The sequence below is a fragment of the Argentina silus genome, assembly GCF_951799395.1.
Source record: "Argentina silus genome assembly, chromosome: 5".
In the NCBI taxonomy this organism is placed as follows: Eukaryota; Metazoa; Chordata; class Actinopteri; order Argentiniformes; family Argentinidae; genus Argentina; species Argentina silus.
This window is the reverse complement of record NC_139659.1, coordinates 2224218-2241717: the sequence shown is the minus strand read 5'-3', so window position 1 is coordinate 2241717 and position 17500 is coordinate 2224218. Positions and strand designations below refer to the sequence as shown.

The 17500-nt window shown below is 53.4% G+C and overlaps 1 protein-coding gene across 1 annotated transcript in view; it reads right to left on the bottom strand.

Annotated features, from left to right (window-relative positions):
• Nucleotides 1–14317, bottom strand: part of LOC310804642 (CBP80/20-dependent translation initiation factor-like) — a gene marked incomplete at its 5' end in the record, with an annotated part of 28478 nt that extends 14161 nt beyond the window's left edge. Inside the window, 5 exons of the mRNA XM_083669959.1 lie at nt 2436–2738; nt 3220–3810; nt 5761–5874; nt 13724–13968; nt 14296–14317. Coding sequence (XP_083526085.1) covers nt 2436–2738; nt 3220–3810; nt 5761–5874; nt 13724–13968; nt 14296–14317 — 1275 coding nt within the window. The remainder of the gene's footprint in view (nt 1–2435; nt 2739–3219; nt 3811–5760; nt 5875–13723; nt 13969–14295) is intronic.
• Between the last annotated feature and the right edge of the window lie 3183 nt (nt 14318–17500).

Below are 17500 nucleotides of genomic sequence, written 5' to 3'. Positions count from 1 at the left end.
AGTATAGTGTTCCTAATAAAGTTCCCAGTGAGTGTATACACACACACACACACACACACACACACACACACACGGTGTGTCCAAACCTTTGACTGGTACTGTACATTAGCCTGTATTCAATATCTTCCAAGCCTTGATTTAGGAAAAAGACTTCGAGTCGACAATACACACATACAGTACCAGTAATACATCTACAGTATGAGGTATGTACAGTACCAGTACCAGTACCAGTACCAGTAATACATCTACAGTATGAGGTATGTACAGTACCAGTACCAGTAATACATCTACAGTAGGAGGTATGTACAGTACCAGTCAAAAGTTTGGACACACCTTGCCAAGAGTGTGCAAAGCTGTCATCAAAGCAAAAGGTGGCTACTTTGTGTACCTGTACACACCCCCAGCACAGACTCTTCACTCTCCTACCATCAGGCAGGCGCTACAGGAGTCTGAAATCTAGGACCACTAGACTGACAAACTGTTTCTATCCACAGGCCATCAGGCTTGTGAACAAGCTACCTCACAAAGCCCTCCCCCTTCCACCCCCCCACATCACTTGCATTACTTGACTTGACTGATCAACTGTGAACTCGACAGACATTCTGACTGCTGCTGTGACTTCACTACTGTTTGCACTACTACTGTTTGCACTAAATACCTCATGCAATTTGCAACAATGCATAAGCGCACTTTATAACTTTATAACTGTGATCCACCAGGTGCAATATAGAATTTGTATATGTATATATGGAACCTTTAGTCTATACTGTTGTGTTAGGGGGGACTAGCAAAGTAAGATTTTCATTGTGTGGTGTAACTGTCTGTTTACTGTGCATATGACTAATAAATATCTTGAATCTTGAATCTTTGAAGAATCTAAAATATAAACCATATTCTGGTTTGTTTAAAACCTTTTTTGTTTACTACATAATTCCATATGTGTTCCTTCATAGTTTTGATGTCTTCAATATTAATCTACAATGTAGAAAATAATAAAAAATAAAGAAAAACCATTGAATGAGAAGGTGTGTCCAAACCTTTGACTGGTACTGTATATATATATATATATGTATATAAGTTTGGACACACCTTCTCATTTAATGGTTTTTCTTTATTTTTATTATTTTCTACATTGTAGATTAATACATATATATATACAGTACACACAGAACACACATGGACACACAATACACACATATATACACACACACACACACACACACATATATATATATATATATATATATATATATATATATATATGTGCATGCAGCAGTATGTGAGGAAGGTAATATAACAGGCTGAATTATGCATGTGGAGTCACAGCAGCGTCTCCATGTTAATCATGTGCTTCATTCAGCCATGGAGATCCGTCCCTCACAACAGTCCCTCAAAACAGGCCGGCGCAAAAACCCCCGACTGCCTCAGAAACAGTCATCACCCGCAACGACAAACAGACCCGACGGCCTCGTCTGCCACACTGAAGAGAGCAGAGAGCTGGCAACCCGTCTGTCGTTAACCAGCGGTTAAACAGGCCCCATTATGGCATTTAGAAACATTTACACCATTAAACCCTGAATGTCAGAGAGGTGGGTGGGTGGGGGGGGGTCCCTACCGCTGTGGCTGTGAAGAAGGCTGCGTCTGAAGCGGAGGCATGGGGGGTGGGGGCGGGGTGGGGTGGGGGTGGAAGAGGAGGAGGAGGAGGAGTGGTGACGCAGCAGGTGGGTTAGCATTTCGCCTCCTGGCACGTCAGATGGAGAGAGCGAGGTGGGGGGCGGGTGAGAGGGAGACGGCTCCCAGACTGTCTGCACTGGAGCGGCTGTCTGGCTCCTGGGGGAGGAGGGGGGGGGGACGCCCAGCCAGGCAGGGAGGGAGGGAGGCACTGGGACATAGTGTTTCTGGGTGAGGGGAGACATACTCTTTCCCCCCCCCTCCCCCCCACCCCCCCCCAACCCCCCAGCGCTCTTCATGCCCACTGACATTTTCCCCAGAGTCGCACACAGCCGAGAGGGGCACTGACATCAATTAGGACCATCAACGCCCACACACACACACACACACTCTCTCTCTCACACACACACACACACACACACACTCTCACACACACTCAACTCCCTAACACTGGGTGTCAATTGATTCCTAATGCCATCCAGTCAGGATGGACAGTCGTCATGGCAGCTCCCTGGCCGTGCTGACCTCCTGCTCCAGCTCTCACTCTGATGGTGACACTGAATGTCACGACCACACAATAGAGAGAGAGAGAGAGAGAGAGAGAGAGAGAGAGACAGAGAGAGAGAGAGAGAGACAGAGAGAGAGAGAGAGAGAGAGAGAACACTCCTATGGGCCATTGCGCTATTAAGGATCCAGGTCACAAGGTCCATCCTCCCTCAACCCTCCCTCCCTCCCCCCCTGTCCCTCCCCTCCCCCCTCCTCACCTGCAGCATGTTGAGCAGCAGCGAGCGGAACTTGGTGCCCTCCACCATGAAGAGGGCCATCTTGTCGCAGAGGCGGGCGGCGGTGGCGGCGAAGCTGCGGTCGCTGAGGGCCTTGCCGTAGATGGTGGCCACGATCTGGGCCAGCGTCTCCTCGGAGCGGGCCGAGCTCTGGGCCTCCTCCAGGAAGGAGCTGAGCTGGCCCTCCACGCCGCGGCTGTTGTTGCGCATGCTGTTGAGGATCTCCAGCAGACGCTCCATCCGGCTCCGCTGGGGGACGCACGCCGCGGGGGACGCCACCTCCTCCTGGGGGACGGGAGGGACGGAGGGGACAAGGTGTGTGAGTGTGGGAGAGTGGGTGTGTGGGAGAGTGTGTGTGTGTGTGAATATGCGCGCGCACGTGTGTGTCAATGAGTTTGTGTGTTTGTGTGTGTGTGTGTGTTAGTGAATGTGTGTGACGTTTGAAGACGCAGAGTTAGGTTAATCCCGGCCTTGTTGTCTCGGCCTGTGGAAACCTGTGTGTGTGTGTGATAGCATGTGTGTGTGTGTGTGTGTGTGTGTGATAGCGTGTGTGTGTGTGTGTGTGTTGCAGTGAGGGAGGGCGTGCGTGTGTGTGTGTGTGTGTGTTAGCATGTGTGTGTGTGTGTGTGTGTGTGTGATAGCATGTGTGTGTGATAGCATGTGTGTGTGTGTGTGTGTGTGTGATAGCATGTGTGTGTGTGTGTGTGTGTGTTGCAGTGAGGGAGGGCGTGGCCGCGTCTCCCCTGATGCCAGTAAAGATCTTTACCTTGTCCTTTAGTCTCCTCCTCAGCCTCTCCCTGGAGGACTGCAGCAGACTGACTCTGGGGCCGTCTCCCCTGTGCGGGTCGTCCCCAGACGGGCTCTGCCCCTGGCCCTGCCCCTGCCCCTGGCCCTGCCCCTGGCCCTGCCCCTGCCCCTGCTCCTGGCCCTGGCCGGCTGTCTGGCCGGGGCCGGGGCTCTCGCTACCGGGACCCCTGCTACTACTGCTACTCTCAGGCTCCGGCCTGCTGTTGATGCTACCGCCCTCCTCGCCTCCTCTCACATTCTCAGTCTCTTTGGTGTTCCTGGGTGCCCCTCTGTCCCCCTGGCCCGGCCCCCCCTGGCCGGGCCCCCCCTGGCCGGGCCCCCCCTGGCCCGGTCCCCCCTGGCCCGGCCCCCCCTGCTGTTTCTGGTTGTGATGCCAGCGGCGGTTCTGGCTGTAGCCGTGGTGCGCTGGGGGGCCCGCTTGGCGCTGGTGCTGCGGGCCGTGGCCCTGGTACTGGCGTGGGCCGTGCTGCTCCCGGGGGCCCCTGGCGGAGCCTGGAGGCTGTGGTTCCACATTCTGTTGCTGGAGGGGTTGTTGTTGCTGCTGCGGATGCTGCTGTTGGTGTTGTTGTTGTTGTTGGTGTTGTTGGTGTTGAGATGGAGGTTGTTGTTGTTGTTGTTGTTGTTGCTGTGGCGAATGCTGCTGCTGAGGATTCTGGGTCTTGCCGCCTCCTCCTCCTCCTCCTCCCTGTGCCCTCTGCTGTTTCCTGAAACAAGAGGAGGTTTCTGTTACCACCATGGTATTGTTTGCCACCCGGCTCTGGTCAGCCACCCCTGTCCCTCTGCCACGGCCGCGTCCACCTGTCTGGCCCTCGACACCCTCCCTCCCTCTACCACTCTGTTCCGACTGGTTCTCTCTCCCTCTCTATCGATCCGCCTGTTCCCTTCCCTCTCTACCTGGCCGTTCTAGCTCCAGTAACAGTCTCTCTCTCTGTCCGTCCGTCCGTTTCCTCCACCACTGTTTACCTCAGGCGTCACCGCCCAGATGAGTCCCTGCTACCAGAGCTAACCAGTGGCTAAAGCTAACTCCCAGATCCGGCTGTGGAGACTCGGACGACGAGCTCTTAAAGACGGTGCCTGAGCTTTGTCTCCCTCGCAAGTTAGCTGAGACAGCGAACAGGATTAGACGCATTGGTTGGAAGATCTTCTTGTGTGTGTGTGTGTGTGTGTGTGTGTGTGTGTGTGTGTGTGGGGGGGGGGGGGGGGGGGGGGGGGTGGAACATAATCCATTGACGGAGGAAGCCTGTGATGAAAAAATATACAGTATCTGATATAACAAAATACAATTTCAGAGATAGTGCTTTCCTTTGGATTTCCCCTCGCTTCTTGAAAACAGCAACTTGAAACGGAAAGCAAATCCATCAAAACATGTACAGAACGCTAGAAAACAAATCTGGAATCGTGAGGAAAAACCTAATTGTTACAGTAGGACTCTGGTAGCCCCGGGTTGCCTCCGCCTTCGCGCCGCACAAAAGGGTTTCGTTTGAAATGTTGTCTCTGATGCAGTCTGTCACGACCCAAAGAGAATGCATTTCACCAGATCAAAGACTCATCTAAGTTGAAGTGGCAGCGAACCCCAAAATCCTCTACAAACACACAGCAAAGAGACATGGTTGCTTTTTTTTACAATACATTCAAACCGTCGAACTGATTAACTCTCTCTCTCTCTCTCTCTCTCTCTCGATTGTAGTATATTTCAAAACCCTTGGCACAACAACCACATACAGCTGTATAATACAGTACTTCTGACAAAAAATCCCCTCCTATACGACATTCTAAACCCCTCAGAAAAAACCCCATCCTGACTGAAACCAACCGTATCCAAATTCCTAGCCTATCTTTCCACAGGCTTGTGTTCAATAACACACCCACACACACACACACACAGAGAGGTATGAAAAACACGGAGCGGGCCAAACGCTAATACAAATCAAATAGCGCCGCAATTCATCAAGTCATCCTCCCCCCCCCCCCCGCCCCGCCCCGCCCGCCCGCCGCCCCTTTAAAGGTTAGCCAGCCAGGCCACAGCGCTAGCTAGTGATGTGTGGCCTGTGTTCTCCGGGGCTAGCGCCTAGCGCTACCGCCAACACAACATGACCTACATTCTCCAGAGGAGCGCGGCTACACGGCTGCTAGTGGAAGACTATGGTGCTCTAAAGCCTGCCTCTCTCCCTCCCTCCCTCTGTGTGTGTGTGTGTCTGTGTGTCTCTCTCTCTCTCTCTCTGTGTGTGTGTGTCTCCCTCCCTCCCTCTGTGTGTGTGTGTGTGTCTCTCTCTCTCCCTCTGTGTGTGTGTGTGTGTCTCTCTCTCCCTCTGTGTGTGTGTGTGTGTCTCTCTGTGTGTGTGTGTGTGTGTGTGTCTCTCTGTGTGTGTGTGTCTGTGTGTGTGTGTGTCTCTCTCTGTGTGTGTGTGTCTCTCCCTCCCTCCCTCCCTCTCGTCAGGAGCTATGCTAGTTAGCGTAGCGGTCCCTGAGGGCTGTCGTGGCGTGTTTAAGGGACTTCTACGGGACAGTGAAGACGAGGGTCAGGGGAGAAAGGCAGAGTGGCAGAGCGGTTCAACCGTGTTGTGTGGCTCCCTGAGCCCTCTGGCGAGCGCAGAACGCCGCTGTTTACATCACGCTACACACACCACAATGACACGAGAGTCCAAACTTACATAATGTACTGTTGCCATACGTCTACACTAATTGGCTCGACATCCTGGAACCCACTCACACAGAACCCACTCACACAGAACCCGGTAAGTTATGTGACTATCTGAGTCACCACAGTCAAGATGAATATGTTTTCACCAAATAATGGGGGGGGGGGGAATACGACAGCATTGTAATCTCTCCTACTGTAGCTAGTTAGACGACCAAGCCAACAGAACAGAGACGGTTAATTGTGGATGTGAGAGAAGCCCCCCCCCCCCCCCCCCCCCCCAAGCAAAGACTGTCAAACACACTCATCTCCTGTCAGAGAAGGGTCGCTGACCAGGTCTCAGAGGAAGAGATCTGAGCAATCACGTTTGGTTGCCACGGATCCTCCTCCTCCCCCCCACACACCTCACCTTCCTTCCCTCCCTCCCTCCCTCCTTCCCTCCCACAGCCAACAACACTTAACCTCTGGTGGCCTCCTGCACCGAGCCCCTCTCCCTCCTGCTCCGAGCCCCTCTCCCTCCTGCACCGAGCCCCTCTCCCTCCTGCACCGAGCCCCCCTCCCTCCTGCTCCGAGCCCCTCTCCCTCCTGCACCGAGCCCCTCTCCCTCCTGCTCCGAGCCCCTCTCCCTCCTGCTCCGAGCCCCTCTCCCTGCTCAGAGAAACATGCCGGCGAAGAGCCGAGACCTTTTCACTGAATCCGCCGAGCGTGAGGGTAGAAACACGGTCGGGGGGGTGGGGGTGGGGAGGGGGGGCCGACAGGCTCAAAATAAAGACGTTCCGGCCAGGCGAGGGTCCAACCGTGGCATTCTACGACTTTATGAGTCTTAACCCCCACTCCTGGACCCTGACCCCCCCCGCCCCCCCGCCGCCCCCCGTCCCCCCAAGCCCCCTCAGGAACATCTTGGAGGCAGATGGCTGGAGCTTCAGCCAGCTGGTGGTCGGGCCCCCAAACAGACAGTGCAGCTCTAACTTTTAATAAAGCCACTGTGTAAAAGTAAGTGTTTCATGGTGGACTAACTGGAGAGAAGAGGAAGGCAGAGACAGGCAGGAAGGCAAGGGGAGGCAGGGGAGGCAGGAATGAGGCTTGGACAAAGGGTCGGACAGACGGGGTCAGAGAGCAGTAGCGCTGGATTAATGGACAAGCGTTTCAATAACGACGCATTGATTTCCTTTGGGGGTTTTTTTATTTTATTTTTTTACTTTCCTCCAAAAGCCTTCGTACTAAATGCCTTTGTGCAAAATGAAATGGCGCCGTGAATGAATGAACGGGTCACACAGTGAACACAGCAGCACCCAAGAAAGTCCGTCAGTAAATGTCTAGACAACAACTGGGATAATACAATCTTCGGCATAAGAACTGGCATTCAAAGCAGCCGTTTGGGTGACTCTACTCTTGAGTCTTGTCGTCCAGGGACACTGGGCAGGTAGAGACAGGTAGAGGGCAGGTAGAGGGCAGGTAGAGACGGGTAGAGGGCAGGTAGAGGGCAGGTAGAGACGGGTAGAGGGCAGGTAGAGGGCAGGTAGAGACGGGTAGAGGGCAGGTAGAGGGCAGGTAGAGACGGGTAGAGGGCAGGTAGAGACGGGTAGAGGGCAGGTAGAGACAGGTAGAGGGCAGGTAGAGGGCAGGTAGAGACAGGTAGAGGGCAGGTCGAGGGCAGGTAGAGGGCAGGTAGAGACGGGTAGAGGGCAGGTAGAGACGGGTAGAGGGCAGGTAGAGGGCAGGTAGAGACGGGTAGAGGGCAGGTAGAGACGGGTAGAGGGCAGGTAGAGACGGGTAGAGGGCAGGTAGAGATGGGTAGAGGGCAGGTAGAGACGGGTAGAGGGCAGGTAGAGACAGGTAGAGGGCAGGTCGAGGGCAGGTCGAGGGCAGGTAGAGGGCAGGTAGAGACGGGTAGAGGGCAGGTAGAGGGCAGGTAGAGGGCAGGTAGAGACGGGTAGAGGGCAGGTAGAGACGGGTAGAGGGCAGGTAGAGACGGGTAGAGACGGGTAGAGGGCAGGTAGAGACAGGTAGAGGGCAGGTCGAGGGCAGGTAGAGGGCAGGTAGAGACGGGTAGAGGGCAGGTAGAGACAGGTAGAGGGCAGGTCGAGGGCAGGTAGAGGGCAGGTAGAGACGGGTAGAGGGCAGGTAGAGACGGGTAGAGGGCAGGTAGAGACGGGTAGAGGGCAGGTAGAGGGCAGGTAGAGACGGGTAGAGGGCAGGTAGAGACGGGTAGAGGGCAGGTAGAGACGGGTAGAGGGCAGGTAGAGGGCAGGTAGAGACGGGTAGAGGGCAGGTAGAGGGCAGGCAGAGACGGGTAGAGGGCAGGTAGAGGGCAGGTAGAGGGCAGGTAGAGGGCGGGTAGAGGGCAGGTAGAGACGGGTAGAGGGCAGGTAGAGATGGGTAGAGGGCAGGTAGAGACGGGTAGTGGGCAGGTAGAGGGCAGGTAGAGACGGGTAGAGGGCAGGTAGAGGGCAGGTAGAGACGGGTAGTGGGCAGGTAGAGACGGGTAGAGGGCAGGTAGAGACGGGTAGTGGGCAGGTAGAGACGGGTAGAGGGCAGGTAGAGACGGGTAGAGACGGGTAGAGGGCAGGTAGAGACAGGTAGAGGGCAGGTAGAGACGGGTAGAGGGCAGGTAGAGACGGGTAGAGACGGGTAGAGGGCAGGTAGAGACAGGTAGAGGGCAGGTAGAGGGCAGGTAGAGACGGGTAGAGGACTGGAATGGAGGAGGGAGGACAGGAGAGAGAGAGCCCTATATAGATGGAGCTAGCTCCCCTGTGTATGCGCTCTGTGTGTGTGTCTGTGTGTGTGTGTGTGTGTGTGTGTGTGTGTGTGTGTGTGTGTGTGTACCCGCCCGTGAGAGTCTCTCTGCATTGCTTTGGGGGACGACGACGACGACGACGACTATCACTGTAGTCAAGTTGATGATGAAGATAATAACCCCAGCCCTAACCGAAGAGATGGAGCTATCTCTCTCTCTCTCTCATTCTCTCTCTCTCTCTGATGAAGATAATAACCCCAGCCCTAACCGAAGAGAAGGAGCTCTCTCTCTCTCTCTCTCTCATGAAGATAATAACCCCAGCCCTAACCGAAGAGAAGGAGCTCTCTCTCTCTCTCTCTCATGAAGATAATAACCCCAGCCCTAACCGAAGACATGGAGCTCTCTCTCTCTCTCTCATTCTCTCTCTCTCTCTCTCTGATGAAGATAATAACCCCAGCCCTAACCGAAGAGAAGGAGCTCTCTCTCTCTCTCTCATTCTCTCTCTCTCTGATGAAGATAATAACCCCAGCCCTAACCGAAGAGAAGGAGCTCTCTCTCTCTCTCTCATTCTCTCTCTCTCTGATGAAGATAATAACCCCAGCCCTAACCGAAGAGAAGGAGCTCTCTCTCTCTCTCTCTCTCTCTCTCTAATAACCCCAGCCCTAACCGAAGAGGAGGAGAACTGTCTGTCTCTCTGTCTCTCCCTCTGTCTCTCTCCCTCCTGGCACCTCCATCTATCAGATGTCTTTAACTGAGCCAGTCGACAGCTGGGGCCCCTGGGAGATGGGATTTCATGAACTAAAAAGGATAAAAACATGAATTATGGATCAGGCAAAGGAAAGAAAATGACATGACAGAGTTAATGATGGATAGCATGCCCTGAATTCAAACTGAAACGTACCCCTTCGCCTTATCCACATGCACACATATGCAGCATTGCTCCCTGGGTGATGTAGTTCCCAGTTTAATAGGGGGGATGCGTCTTTGTTAAGAGTCTTAATGCGACTGTGATTACCAGGCTGGCAAATTGTGACCTTGGTGTGTCATGAATGAAGAACTTGCATACAAATCTGACGTTAATATTGACAGAGGACATTAGGGACCACCTGGGTCGATTAATATAAATCTATATTATATTATCTATCACGTGTTATAATCTCACTTTAGACAGGATTACAGTATTCAAGGTCAGACCAAATTGGAGGATATTAAATAAAATGACACCTAGAATGACAGGCCAATGATTGGACAGCGAGTAATGTCCACATCAAAAGTCAACGCCCTGTTGGTCCCGACTGTTACCGCTGACTTGTTCCATCTGAGTGGGAAGAATACGGGCAAACCAATATCCTGACTCTGACATCAGGCTGACGGCATTTCCAGTCAGGTTCAATTACAAATTAAAACAAGTCCTTGAATGTCCTTTGAAAGACTCAGGTAGCCACCCCACGCCTCCCTCCTCCCCCTGCCCTTCCTCCCCCTCCCGCCCCTCCCTCCTCCCCCTCCCTCCTTCCTCCCCCTCCCTCCTCCCCCTGCCCCTCCCCCTCTCTGGCATGGTTGGGTTGGCACTGACCTGGCGCTGACTTGGCGCTTCCCCCCGGGCGGCAGCAGCACGGTGAGGCTGAGCGGGTGCTTTAGCGGCTCCTGGCTGAGGTGGCGTATCGCTCTAGCATTGGAATGGAGCATGATGGGAAATGAGGCTAGAGGGCTAGATACAGAGGTGACAGGGTAGGGTTAGAGGAGGGGGGGGGGGGGGGGTGGGAGGAGGAGGAGGGGAGGAGCTAGATACAGAGGTGACAGGGTAGGGTTAGAGGAGGGGGGGGGGAGGAGGGGAGGAGCTAGATACAGAGGTGACAGGGTAGGGTTAGAGGAGGGGGGGGGGAGGAGGGGAGGAGCTAGATACAGAGGTGACAGGGTAGGGTTAGAGGAGGAGGGGGGGGGGAGGAGGGGAGGAGCTAGATACAGAGGTGACAGGGTAGGGTTAGAGGAGGGGGGGAGGAGCTAGATACAGAGGTGACATGGTAGGGTTAGAGGAGGGGGGGGGAGGAGGGGAGGAGCTAGATACAGAGGTGACAGGGTAGGGTTAGAGGAGGGGGGGGGGAGGAGGGGAGGAGCTAGATACAGAGGTGACAGGGTAGGGTTAGAGGAGGGGGGGAGGAGCTAGATACAGAGGTGACAGGGTAGGGTTAGAGGAGGGGGGGAGGAGCTAGATACAGAGGTGACAGGGTAGGGTTAGAGGAGGAGGGGGGGGAGGAGGGGAGGAGCTAGATACAGAGGTGACAGGGTAGGGTTAGAGGAGGAGGGGGGGGAGGAGGGGAGGAGCTAGATACAGAGGTGACAGGGTAGGGTTAGAGGAGGGGGGGGGAGGGGAGGAGCTAGATACAGAGGTGACAGGGTAGGGTTAGAGGAGGGGGGGGAGGAGGGAGGAGCTAGATACAGAGGTGACAGGGTAGGGTTAGAGGAACAGGCTGGGAGGGGGGGGAGGAGGTGGAGAGGAGGTGGAGAAAAAGGTAGGAGAGGAGGAAAAGGAGATTGGGGGAGGAAAAGGAGGTAGTAGTAGATAATTGATGGGATATCTGGGTGGGTGGAGGAGAGGAGAGTGGAGGGGAGGAGAGGAAAGGAGAGGAGAGGCAAATTGATGGGAGGAGAGGAGATGGGAGGGGAGGAGAGGAGAGGGAGAAACAAAACAACACAAAAAGGACAAACATCTCCCGGCTCTAGATGAGGGTCTGCTACCACCAGCATGCGTCTACTGCTCAGGAATGCTATGGCAACTAAAACCAGGAATGAGATGAAGGGCGGAAAACACACCAACAAAACGCCAATCGCTGCTGCTGTTGCCGTGGAGACCATTGTGACCCCCCACACACACCCTTTTGGTTTCCGAGTTTTTCTTGACCCCGGACCACCTGATCGATCCCCTCGGTGGAGAGTGACCACTCGATAGGCCCGCCCCCGAGCAGAAGAGGTCATTTTCATTCGATAGGCCGTTGTGAGGACTTGAACACACACACGCACACACACACACACACACTGTCTATTGTACGTTTGGACACAACCTCCAAGGCTGCCTCTGGACTGAGAGTAAACCGCATCCGTGTGTGTCTGTGTACAGATAGCGCGCGCGCGCGTGTGTGTGTGTGTGTGTGTGTGTGTGTGTGTGTGTGTGTGTGTGTGTGTGTGTGTGTGTGTGGTGTGTGTGTGGAAACCGTGTCAGGTCAAGGCGGTAGGTAGGTAGGCAGTTGTAGTAGGAAAGACAGAAGATTGGAAGCAGGTGTTGAGAAACCCCGACTGGCATATGGTAACCAGACACACACTGTACAGACACACACACACACACTGTACAGACACACACACATACTGTACAGACACACACACATACTGTACAGACACACACTGTACAGACACACACACACATACTGTACAGACACACATACATACTGTACAGACACACATACAGACACACATACATACTGTACAGACACACATACATACTGTACAGACACAGACACACATACATACTGTACAGACACACATACATACTGTACAGACACACACACACACATACTGTACAGACACACACACAAACTGTACAGAACACATACATACTGTACAGACACACACACAAACTGTACAGACACACATACATACTGTACAGACACACACACAAACTGTACAGACACACACACATACTGTACAGACACACATACAAACTGTACAGACACACAGAACAGACACAGTACAGACACACACACACATACTGTACAGACACAGTACAGACACGCCCCACCACCAGTCATATCACTCAGAAGGAAAAGAACCTTGTAGGAAACACACCCATCCCTGTCTGGCTGAACACACACAGAACCAGGAAGTCAGGAGTGTCAGACAGTCACCGCCTCCATCCTTATCTGTAGCCTGTAAAGTCACGTAGTAATGCAGCAGTGTGTGTGTGTGTGTCAACACGTGTGTGCATGTGTGTGAACACGTGTGTGTGTAACGGCACCCTCCGTATTCCCTCAGTCTCTCAGCCGAGTCTCGTCATATCGCATCCTAATCAAGAATCCATACGCCGGTGTAGAATCACCCTCCCTAGGTCACAGAGGGGCGGAGCCTCTGTGTCTCTCTCTCTCTCTCTGTGTGTCTCTCTCTCTCTCTCTCTGTGTGTCTCTCTCTCTCTCTCTCTCTGTGTCTCTCTCTCTCTCTCTCTCTCTCTCTCTGTGTGTCTCTCTCTCTGTGTGTCTCTCTCTCTCTGTGTGTGTCTCTCTCTCTCTCTCTGTGTGTCTCTCTCTCTCTCTGTGTGTGTGGTGTCTCTCTCTCTCTCTCTCTCTGTGTGTCTCTCTCTCTCTCTCTCGCTCTCTCTCTCTCTCGACAATAGAAACAAGTTCTCCTGAAGAGAGGCAGCAAGAAGCACATTCCTGAAATCAGGGCTAATTTCTACCCAGTTGACATGTCGGCCTAAATTCAAAACACATGTGTTCCTCCTCCTCCTCCTCTCCTTTAGACTGCAGCAGCCTAGCCCCCCCCCCCCCCTGCTGTAATCTTCCCCCCTCCTTCTCTCTATCCCTCGCTTTTTAGAACAACCATCACGATGAGCTGTGTGTGTGTGTGTGTGTCGTTTGATCTGTTCTTGAACATGTCAGTGAGTGTTTGATTTGCTCTCGATACATACTATAGATATCGGCAACATGTCTGTATACTGTGTGTGTGTGTGTGTGTGTGTACATGTGCGTGTGTTTGTTTACGTGTTTTGTGCGTTACCCAGTAGCTGTTCTTGTGTCTGCTGACATGCAGGTTCTTCTTCGCGCGTATCAGCGAGTGTTTTATTCGATCAGTGTGTGTGTGTGTGTGTGTGTGAAGCGAGCGACCGACTACGCCAAGAAGCAGCTCGGAGACCGCATTCATTTTCAACCTTGTCTGGAGGGCGATGTTAATGAGAGGCTGTCCACCCAGACCGAGAACCAGACCCAGAACCAGACCCAGAACCAGGACCAGGACCAGGGCCAGACCCAGACCCAGACCCAGACCCAGGACCAGGACCAGGGCCAGACCCAGACCCAGAACCAGAACCAGGACCAGGGCCAGGACCAGGGCCAGACCCAGACCCAGGACCAGAACCAGGGCCAGACCCAGGACCAGAACCAGGGCCAGAACCAGGACCAGACCCAGGACCAGACCCAGACCCAGACCTAGACCCAGGACCAGAACCAGGACCAGACCCAGACCCAGACCTAGACCCAGGACCAGAACCAGGACCAGACCCAGGACCAGGGCCAGAACCAGGACCAGGGCCAGAACCAGGACCAGACCCAGACCCAGAACCAGGGCCGTCTCTAAAACTCAAAACCTCCATTTCTCCTCTTTCTGTCCACACCGTGTCTTTATCCGGAAGCTTCAAAGAAAACCCTGACATTTGTGAAAGTGGACACTTGAGAGCTGCACTGGAGAGGAACAAAATGGCGACGCACGACTGGCAGATAAACGGTCGTGGTGAAGGGGTCCGACGCCTCCACTAAGGGGGGGGGGACTTGACGTAAATCGACTCGAGTTAAGATGACAGACACACAGAGTTAAGATAACAGACACACAGAGTTAAGATAACAGACACACAGAGTTAAGATGACAGACACACGGGACGTCTCCAGCTTTCAACACACAACCTGAGTGGAAATGAATATTCATGATCACGCGTGTGTATGCGATCGCAGAGCTTTCACGCGGGCTAAAGGCCACATATGAGGCTTAGCATGTTTGAAAAGTAAAAGACGTTAATCCTCGCGGTAAACAATCCGCTGAACGTCTGGCCTGGGCTCCACTAATGAACAGCTCACTTCGTTAGGGGAAAAAGATTCACTCTTCAGAAAAACATGACACATACTTGGAAAAGTTTCTATGTAGCTTTTTGGAAGGTAACAGAAGGGCGGGGGGGGGGGGGGGGTGATGAATATTCATGAACACGCGTGTGTGTGTGCAAACGCCAAGCGTCAGACGTCGACACATGAGGATTGGACACGCATGAGGATTAGCATGTTTGATAGGTAAATACATTAATCCTCACTGTAAACAATCAGTACAGTTTCCAGAGTTCCCTCAATGCTCATTTACTGAGTCGATGGCTTGTAATGATGATTCAGGTAGCCCTGGAGCTTACAGGAAGAGACAATCACATCAAACACAGATATTTAGACATCTCTCTCTGTTCCCTCTAAAACAGACCTTCAAACGGTAATCCAAGCCACTGCAAATGTAAACTGTCGATTCAGTAGAAGCCAAATCCCAAACCAGATCATTCTTAGGATGGGAATCGGCCGTTGTGACGGACTGTTTCTTGGTCCTCCACCAGACCTGTGTGTGTTCAACCTGTCTGTCGCATCACTAAGCTCTCCTCAAAGCAGACCAGACCAGGAGCCTTTGGATTAGTGCTGTGCTGTTGTGTGAGAATTGTGTGTGTGTGTTCACATATATACACAATGTGTATGTGTGTGTGGATATGCGTGTGTGTTTGTGTACATGCGTTTATACATGTGCATATATGCGTGTGTGTGTTTGTATATACATATGTGTGTGTGTGTGTGTGTGTGTGTGGAGTGAAACCCTAGCTGGAATATTGCCTCATGTGTTTCTGCAGAAAGGTGTTCCTGCCAGGGGAAAGACTTGTCCTCTCGCCAGAAAACTCTGACAAACAAGACCGCAGTGTCCTCCCTGCCAGCAACACACACACACACACACACACACACACAAAAACAGACCTTCTGTCAAGACTGTGCAGAATGCTGAGTACACATCTCAGAGAGAGAGAGAGAAAGAGAGAGACAGAATAGAGTAGAGAGAGAGAGAGAACTGGAGAGAGAGAGAGAGAGTGAGAATAGAGAGAGAGAGAGAACTGGAGAGAGGGAGGGAGAGAGAGAGAATAGAGAGAGGGAGAGAACTGGAGAGAGGGAGGGAGAGAAGTACAGAAACAAAGAGTCAGAGGGTCAAAGAGAGGAGAAGGGGCACAGTGGGAGAGAGAGAGAGAGAGAGAGAGTGTGAAGGAGAACAGCAGTGAGCCAGTAGAGATGGAGGTTCAGTCCAGCTGAGAGATGGAGGGAGTGAGGGAAGGAGGGAGTGAGAGAGAGAGGGAGTGAGAGAGAGAGGGAGGGAGAGATGGAGGGAGGGAGAGAGGGAGGGGAGGGAGAGATGGAGGGAGTGAGAGAGGGAGGGAGTGAGGATGGAGGGAGGGAGAGATGGAGGGAGTGAGAGAGGGAGGGAGAGATGGAGGGAGGGAGAGATGGAGGGAGTGAGCCACCACAGGGAGGACAGACGACAGACAGAGATTCATGAGCTAGAGAGAGGTCCCTCCACTACACACACAGACCAGACCACTACAGACCACTACACACACAGACCAGACCACTACACACACAGACCAGACCACTACACACACAGACCAGACCACTACAGACCACTACACACACAGACCAGACCACTACACACACAGACCAGACCACTACACACACAGACCAGACCACTACAGACCACTACACACACACACATACCAGACCGCTACAGACCACTACACACACAGACCAGACCACTACAGACCACTACACACACAAGACCAGACCACTACAGACCACTACACACACAAGACCAGACCACTACAGACCACTACACACACAGACCAGACCACTACAGACCACTACACACACAGACCAGACCACTACACACACACAAGACCAGACCACTTCACACACAGACCAGACCACTACACACACAGACCAGACCACTACACACACAGACCAGACCACTACAGACCAGACCACTACACACACAGACCAGACCAGACACTACACACAGCAGACCAGACTAGACCAGACCATTACAGACCACTACACACAGCAGACCAGACCACTACAGTCCACACTAGACTAGATGACCAGACTAGACCACTACAATCCACACTAAACTCTTCTGCACCACTAAAGGACAGACAGAAAGTTGGTTGTCCCCCCTCTCCCCCCTCCCTCCCCACGACCGAGAGAGAGGGGGGTCATGCATACCCACAGGCTACACAACAACCCAGACTACATTACCCACCACCAGTCTGTTCAGGTGTTACACCGTCCCCAGTGAAGTCTCCCCTGGTTTACCCACACCCACACCCCCCCCCCCTCCCCGCTCAGCAAGGTTAATGGAGGGCTGTGTCCCTGGAAGCCTCTGCCTGCCTGGTCTCCTCCTCCTCCTCCTCCTCCTCCTTCTCCTGCAGCGTGTCCCGCCTGCCTTGGCCTGTCCCCCGGGGGAGAAGCAGTAAAGTTAATTGCCGTCTCCTTGGCTGGATGTGAATGTATGGAATGGCAGAGGGCCGCTTTAATAGCCCGGGGGGGGGGGGGGGGGGATGATGGCGAGGGGGTGATGGCGAGGGGGCCGATGGCGAGGAGGAGGGGGGGGTGGGGGGGGGGAGGTCGCCGCATGGTTCACATTATTCCAGGACGGCGCCTTCAAACACACCGCCTCGCGCACGGAAGCACCAACACACACGCGTGCACGCAAACATGCACTCGAACACACATGCACGAACACACACACACGCTAACACACACACGCGAAAACGAACACACAGGCAGAGCCTAGGAGCGCTGCAAATGTCTCAATAGACTGTAGCACTGCATAGGGGAAGGAGGAGGAGACGGGGCCAGGCATATGAGGTGTGTGTGTGTATGTGAGTGTGAGTGTGAGTGTGTGTGTGTATGTGTGAGTGTGTGTGTGTGAGAGTGTGAGGGTGTGTGTGTATGTGTGAGTGATGGGGCCCACCCCTTGGCTGAACCTTCAGTCACTCCCGGCTCTGCTGCTGTGGCTGGGATCATTCCACTGCTCTCCTCTCCTCTC